Consider the following 8,283-nt stretch of genomic DNA (forward strand, 5'->3'; position numbering starts at 1 on the left):
TAGTGGTGTCATGTGAACGTCGACTACATGATACTTCACCTCTATGGGCCTAGGGGAATGCATCTTGTATTCGTTTGCTAATTGTGGGGTTGCCGGAGTGACAGCAACCTGAACCCCGTTGGTATATCGATGCATGAGGGATAGCTGGATCTCAGAGTTTAAGGTTGTGGTTAGATTTATCTTAATTACTTTCTTGTATTTGCGGATGCTTGCAAGGGGTTTAATCACAAGTATGTATTAGTCCTAGGAAGGGCGGTGCATTAGCATAGGTTCACCCACACAACACTTATCAAAACAATGAAGATTAATCAACTATATGAAGAGAAAGCACTAGACTAAATTCACGTGTGTCCTCAAAAACGTTTGGTCATCATAAGTAAACAAATCGGTTTGTCCTTTGTGCTAAAAAGTGTTGGGCCACTTGATGCAATTATTATTCTCGCATTTTAATTACTTGTATTTTATTTATCTGCTATATCAAAACCTTCTGAAAACTTGTCTGTGAGCATTTACAGTGAATCCTTCATCGAAACTGCTTGTCAACATCTTCTGCTCATCGTTGGGTTTGACACTCTTATTTATCGAAAGTACTACGATACACCCCCTATACTTGTGGGTCATTAATATTTAATTTAGGTAATGGATTCATCTTGCAAATTGCACTTGGTTTAAAGTGTTTTCTTAACTTTTCTTACTTCAAAATAATTTATGAATTTATATTGAATTCGGATTTTAAATGTTGGTAAATGAAAGCTTAATACGAATACGTGAAATAGGATTACATTTTACATGTTTAGTTGAGTTTTGAAAGTATGATATAACTACCATTAAATATTTATGGTTATATTTTTTTAGAATAATACAAAATTGCATAATCAAGGTTAATTGAATAATTGGATTTTTTTCAAGTAAGCACCCATTATTAAAATTTCAATAGATAGATCTTTCTTTTGCGATTATTTTGATTTATTATACACATTTTATGATTTGAAATGAATTAGAATTTTACGTATTTTATTTATTTATTGTAATTTTCATAAAGCATTAAAATTTTGACACCTGGACCCGCTGTCAGGGATTTATTAACTATCAAACATTTACGAAATGATTTAAATTTTGACAAGGTGGACCCACATGTTAGGGATGTAATAATTGCAGAATATTATTTTCAGAAAAAGAAATGAGAGGCTGACGTCATTACAACGTTGGCCCAGTCGAGCACTGCCACGGCGCTTGAGCGCACGCGCGGATGCGTGGCTAGGCGGTTTCGTCGCGGGGAGATGTGTCAAGCCAAATGAAGGTGGCGCTGGCCACTAACGGTCGCCGGAGCCATGCCGGCGGCAAGTTCGAGTTTTACACGTGGTACTACGAAGTGTGAGAGGAGAGAGATGTAATCTGATGATACATACCATGCCCTGCAAAAGTTGAAGAGTAGTAGATGGACCCGTGCAAGAAACATATGCCGTTCTCTTCCGATAAGGATTGGTGTCCGCGAGCGTCCGTTCGTGGCGGATGCGAGAAAGATCGTTTTTGCCCGGGCGTCCATTTGCGCCTGGGGGTGCCTCCAGTGGCCCGACGCATTTCTGCATCGGCATGAATTATGAAGTTTGAAAACAACAAAATAAAGAGTTTTAACAAAGTCATAGTTATTACCTTCAAATTTTAAAAGTCCACATGAAAATAAGATAGTATTCCTCTAGGCATGGTCATCATGGCCAGCCAATGCCCACTGATGTTCAATCAGATCCTTCTGCAGCCGTTTGCACACGTTTTCGTCAGTGACTTCTACATTCATATGTAGATAGTTCTCCCAAGATAAAGCCCCAGGGAGTGGCGCAACTAGCTCACCTTGAAAATCCCAGTGGTTCTCATTGCGGCCATCAGGACGCTCGTTCTCAACGATCATGCTGTGCATGATTAGGCAACATGTCATCACCTCATGCATGGTCTTCAGCGACCATATTCTTGCCGGGTGACGGACAATTGCCCACCGAGCTTGGAGCACACCAAATCCACGCTCCACATCTTTCATGCAAGCCTCTTGCATCTTGGCAAACCTCCTCGTCTTCTCGGAGTTTGGATTACGGACACTCTTCACTAGTGTGGCCCAGTCAGGGTAGATGCCATCAGCAAGATAATATGGCTTGTCATATTCATTTCCATTGATCTCATAGCTCACCCGGGGAGCTTTGCCTTGCATGAGCCGGTTGAAAACCGGTGATCGGTGCAACACATTGATGTCATTGTTGGAACCGGCCATGCCAAAAAATGAATGCCAAATCCATAAATCTTGAGATATGACAGCTTCCAGAATGACAGTCCATCCCTCCGCATGCCCGCTGTACTGACCCTGCCATCCAAATGGACAGTTCTTCCACTCCCAGTGCATGCAATCTATGCTGCCAATCATTCCTGGGAACCCTCTAAACTCATTGATAGACCACAATCGCCTTGTATCCTCAACTGTTGGCTCCCTACAGTAATGTTGTCCGAACACGGCAATTACGGCTAGGCAAAACCGGTACATGGACTCAAGGCAGGTGCTCTCACCCATTCGAAGATACTCATCGAATATATCAGCAGCCATTCCATATGATAGCATGCGAATAGCGGCGGAGCATTTTTGGTAGGAGGTGAAGCCTAGCGCACCTGTTGCATCGGGCCTGCATTGGAAGTACGGGTCGTAGTTTCTGACGCCCCGGAGAATGACCAAGAACAACTCCCTTGACATCCTGTATCGGCGCCGGAACATTTTTTCCTTGAACACCGGATCAGTGAGGTGGAAGTAGTCATTGTGTAGCCGGAGCTGCCCCTGCACTCTGTTGCGCGGCAGGTTTTTTAAGCGGCCATTGACAGAGCCCCGGTGCACTGGCCCCTCATTTGAAGTGAACTCGTGGATCATGGAGGCCGCAGTAGTTGCCAATGTCTGCGTCGACTGATCGGACTCCTCGTCGGAAGAGGAGTCAACGACCTCGGCGTGGAACTTCTGCAACATCTGTCACATGTCCATCTGCGTGGGTACGAACTGTGGATCAATGGCCGCGCACAATAGCGCCGAAAATAGGAGAAGAAACCTACCGACACAATTTACCGAACAGGTCGTGGCGGCGCGGAAGGGCGGCGCAACCGGCAATGTTTGGCCCCAAAACAGCCGGCAGGTACGCGCTGGAGCCAATCCCGAGTACGATCCTGCTCTCCCGCGTGGCGACAACCAGACGGCGAGTACTGCGGCGCTGCGGCGGGACGACAGCGGCTGGTGTTGGGGTGGTGGCGTCGCACTAGGGCAGCAAAGAAGGGGAAAAGAAGCAAATCGAAGTGGTCGATTTCGCTATCCCTGACTTGCGGGACCGGGTAGGAAAAGGATGACGCTCGGCGCGACCGCGCAGCGTCCACGGAGACGCAAACCTGACGTATATTTGGGCCAGGTTTGCGTCACCGCGGACGACCCGATCACTTTGCGTCGCTCCGCTGGAGGAGGCCCAGACGCATATTCGATCACGACGGACGCAAATGGTCGCTCGCGCCGCTGGAGATGCCAGCGGCGCGACGCATTTCGGACGCCCAAATTGTCCGCTGGCGTCCGTTTGCGTCGCCTAGCGGACGCCAAAATGACCGCCAGGGGCGAAATGTCCGTTTGCCTCGGGGCTACCTCCAGTGGTCCGACGCATTTTGGACATGCAAGTATTTTTTTTTTGTGCTACTTATTTTTAAATTTGTTGAATGATCAAGTTTAAACGCGTACTCAATGATGTCATGTTGCTCCAATCGAATAGATTATAGCCTAAACAATGAATCGGATACTTCAATCGACTAGATTCAAACATATTTAACATACGAAGAAGAACAAATTTAAAAACATATAAACTAAAACTATTTTTTGGCCTTCTTGTTAGAAGGCCCTGCCTCGTCGTCGAAACTCCTGCGCCTCTTGCTTGTCACCTCCTCGTCGGAACTGGAGGACAACTCGCCCGTCGAGGAGTTGAAACTGGAAGAAATAGCGTCTTCGTCGTCGTCGTTGGTGAACGGACGACGACGCGCCGCCCGCGCTAGCGCCCTTGCCCGGGCCCTGGACTTCTTCCTTGCCGCCGCCTTGTCGTCCGCCGCCTCCTGCGCCTCCAACCGGGCGAACTTGGTGTCGGAGTCCTCCTCCTCCTCCTCCTGGCCCTCCTCCTCGTTCTCGGCGTCCCTGGCAGCGCCGCCTCCGTCCTCCTCATGGCCTTCGCTGCCATTGCCGCCTCCGTCCTCCTCCTCCTCACTCGGCGTGGAGGCAGAGTCGCTGGGCGTGGAGCCCGGATCGCTTGGCGTCGCAGGGGATTCCCACCAATGCAGAAATCCGGGCGACTTGCCCTCGCTCTCCGAGTCGGACGGCAGCGTGTAGTCGCTTATGGCGTGCCGGTGTTGGAGAAGAAGAACAAGAGGAGGTTAAACTTGAATTACCGTAGACGCGGGGTTATAATGTGCGGGGATTAACGGCGGTGCGTATAACGAAGAGGCCGACGGTTGCTCTTCCGCGGCGGTTGCTCTTCCGCGGCGGTTTGGCGCTCCATGGCGGCGGTTGCTCTTCGCGGTTGCCACACCGGCGAGCGTTGTGAATTCGAGACCGATCGAACCTGGGTCGCTGCCATGAGGGCCCGTGGGGAAGCGAGCGGACGCTAGGTGCGACCGCCGAGGGTCCGTAGAGACGCAAACCTGGCGCATATTTGGATCAGGTTTGTGTCTTCGCGGACGGCCCGGTTACTTTGCGTCGCCCACTGGAGGTGGTGCTAGACGCATTTTCGGTCCGCGGGGACGACCCGAGTGCCACCGCTCAAGTCGTGCAAGGCCAGCTCGAGCATCTGCCGCCCTACCGCCTCACGTCTTCTGCGGTTTGTCGACATCTCACTGACTCACTGAGCTTTGTTAGTTTTGCGCGGGCGACGTCATCTTGGACCTCATCTCTCAAGCATGCTTGCAGCCAACGTACGTTAGCTTAAGTTTCAGTGCAGCACCGAATCCCACGGTCTTGGTTCGGTTCAAGTTCTATCCCATCTTAGCTGTTGTAAATCTGAGCCACCCTCTTATCGATCTCGCTGTCAATGGCCGGCAAGCCCACCGTTGCCAAGTCGCCGCCGGCACTTATCCCGCCGGCCGGTCCAACCCCGGGCGGCACACTCCCGCTCTCCTGCATCGACAAGACCATCGCTGGTCTCGTGAACATCATCCAGGTCTTTCCCCCGTCCTCGCTCTCCGCCGACCACGCCGATGACCAAGGCGCCGCCGTGGCCGCGATGCGCTGCGGGTTTGCGAGGGCGCTTGTGCCGTACTACCCGGTGGCCGGTCGCATCACCCCGTCCGGCCTAGCGGTGGACTGCACTGGTGAGGGCGTCTGGTTCGTGGAGGCCGCCGCGAGCTGCGCGCTCGCCGACGTGGACGGCCTTGAGTCCTTCCCTCTGCCCATCCCCGGGGAGCTCCTCCTCCCGCGCCCTCCCCCAGGCGAGAAGCTCGACGGCCTCATTCTCATGGCTCAGGCGACGAGGTTCACCTGCGGTGGGTTCGCCGTTGGGATCACCTTCAGCCACACCGTGTTTGACGGGTACGGCGCGGCGCGGTTCCTGACGGCTGTGGGGGAGCTAGCGCGGGGGCTCCCAGCGCCGTCGGTGGCTCCGGTGTGGGACCGCCACTTGATCCCTGACCCGCCCAGCCCGCCGCCCCCGTTTTTCGCGGTCGTCACGGAGTTCAGCCGGCTCGTGACCCAGGTGGCGGACATCTCGGCGGAGAGCATCCAGCGCGTCAAGAAAGAGTTCAAGCAGGCTGCGGGGGAGGGCTGCTCCACCTTCGACGCGGTGGCAGCCGTCGTGTTTAAGTGCCGCGCGCTGGCACTGGCGGGGGCGCTCCCGGACGTCGCCGATGTCCGGGTCAGCTTCCCTGCCGGCACGCGACACCTCCTCCGCGACGTGCTGCCGGAAGTGGACGGGTACTACGGCAACTGCGTGTACCTGGGGTGCGTCGGTAGGACCAGCAGAGCCGCCCGGGAGTCGGCAATGGCGGAGTTGGTCGGCGCAGTACGGGAGGCGAAGGAGGCCGTCGCTGCGGGGTTCGCGGACTGGAGACGCGGCGTCTATCGCTACGACGTGCCGCTGGACTACAGCACGGCCATTCTGTCGGACGCGAGCCGCCTCGGGTTCGACGAGGTGGACTACGGCTTCGGCATGCCCGGCTTCTATACGTACCCGCACGACGACAAGGCCAACTTCGCCGCGACGCTCCTAGTCGTCAGGCCGCCGGCGCCCAGGCGCGGGGGCGTCCGGGTGCTGATCCGCTGCGTCGAGGAGCCGCACGCCGCCATCTTCGCTGCCGAGCTCGCCAAGTTTGCCTAGAGGCAATGCATATGCATGCATCGTTCGTGGGCATCTCCATGTTCATGTGAGATCAGTTTCGAAAAGAAATGTTCATTTGAGATGAGAGTCTGAGAGGAGACGTCACAAATTGGAAGTTGTCTGAATGAGTGAATAAGGGAATGTACAATGTAGTGTAGGCACGTCCTCTCTTAGTAGTTTCCTTGATCTAAGAAAGACAATAAACATAAATGGTACACCCTCCGTTTTAAAAATAAGTGTCTCAAGTTTTGTAGATACGGATGTATCGAAAAATGCAAACGGAGGCCGAGCTACATGTAGCTCTTTATTTTCAAAAAATCTGAAATCCTAATTTTAAGTTTCAAAATTTTCTAAAAAATTATCTTGAATGTAGACAATGATAAAATCTACAAACATGTAAAATCTCAATGTAATTTTTTTGTACTGTACACTACACACAAACGAAAAAATCTGGCAGGTTTTATAGTTTTCAAATATGCACTATTCACTATTCTGAGATCCACACATTTGTCATTTTTATGTAGCATAAATTACTAAGAATTTCACGTTGAGATTTTACATGTTTGTAGATACCATCATTGGCTACATCCAAGATTTTTTTCAGAATTTTTTGAAACTTAAAACTATAATTTCAAAATTTTCAAAATAAAGGGCTACATGTAGCTCGGCCTCCATTTGTCCACTCTCTATATCTACAATTTAAGTGTATCTAGATATTTATAAATATAGACAAAAACTAAGATACTTATTTTAAGATGGTGGTAGTACAATCAATTATCTTTTATAGTCATATTTTTAGCAATAAATAAAAAATAATTAAATTTTAGTAGTACTCTGTGTGGCTAAAGGAAGAAATATGGCAAGGGGGGAGATCCTTGTCCCCCTCCCTCCTATACGCACATTAGAGTATCTTCAGCCGCGTCCCTTGAACCGCGTCCGGATTGAGCACCAGATTAAGGCCCTGTTTGTTTGGGCTGGAGCTTGAGCTTCTACAACTTTTTGGTTCCTAGAAGCACAAACCCAAACAAACACCTAACTTTTAGATATGGGCTTTTTTAAGCGCTTAACAGATTTGCACTAAAAGCTGTGAAGCACCTCCCAAGGTACTTCCCGCAGCTTCTCCTTTAAATCCGAATCGGTATACGGTATTGCCCTTGAAGTTGGAGTTAGCTACAACCAAATGCCACCGCCCAGAAAAAAAAAAGAATCAGCCCCAAATCCCATGCAACTCCCTTTCCTGCTCCTGATCCATCCCAACCCCGCCGCCGGCCCTCTCGGAGTTTCTCCCTGTCGATCGTCCCTCCCAACCACGCTGCCGGCCGGCCCTCCCAACCCCGCCGCCAGCCATCCCTCCCAATCCCGCCACCGTCTCTACAGGAGCTCCTCCCCATCGATCGTCGCTCCCAACCCCGCCGCTGGCCCTCCCTCCCAATCCCGCCGCCGCCCCTCCCAGAGCTCCACCACGTAGACCGTCCCACACGGAGCTCCTCCCCGACCTTGCTGCCGATGGCCAACAACCGTTGACCACGACCTATCCCGGGCTCCGGCCGACCGCCATCCATCACCATCCCCGCCGGCCGCCGCCCCACAAGCCTCCTCGCACGCCCTCACACGACTCCTCCCCATCTCCACCCGGCCCCCATCTCAGCTCCCAACGCCCGAATCTTGCTGCCGCCGTCGAGCACGGCCCTTGCCGATGGAGCCGCTCTCTCCAGCTCGCAACTCGTGCCTCCGTTCCCCTTACCCCATTCCCAATTTATGTTGAACGTGGTCATCCCGTATCTCCCGTTTATAAATAATTAGAAATTTATTTTTACTTAAAAGTATTTATAAGTATATTATTAATTTGAGCTAGCAAAAATCATAATCCGATGAAATCAATTCTTACGGATGAAGCCCAGTGATCAGGTGTATACGTGAGCACGCG

The 8,283-nt window shown here is 51.4% G+C and overlaps 1 protein-coding gene across 1 annotated transcript; it reads left to right on the forward strand.

Moving 5' to 3' along the window:
- Positions 1-5,252: 5,252 nt before the first annotated feature.
- Positions 5,253-6,488, forward strand: LOC124683262 (acyl transferase 5-like). Its single transcript, XM_047217818.1, has one exon. The coding sequence runs from the start codon at positions 5,268-5,270 to the stop codon at positions 6,354-6,356; it is 1,089 nt and encodes a 362-aa protein (XP_047073774.1). The 5' UTR covers positions 5,253-5,267; the 3' UTR covers positions 6,357-6,488.
- The last annotated feature ends 1,795 nt before the right edge of the window (positions 6,489-8,283 follow it).

The sequence above is a fragment of the Lolium rigidum genome, chromosome 1 (assembly GCF_022539505.1).
Source record: "Lolium rigidum isolate FL_2022 chromosome 1, APGP_CSIRO_Lrig_0.1, whole genome shotgun sequence".
Classification (NCBI taxonomy): Eukaryota; Viridiplantae; Streptophyta; class Magnoliopsida; order Poales; family Poaceae; genus Lolium; species Lolium rigidum.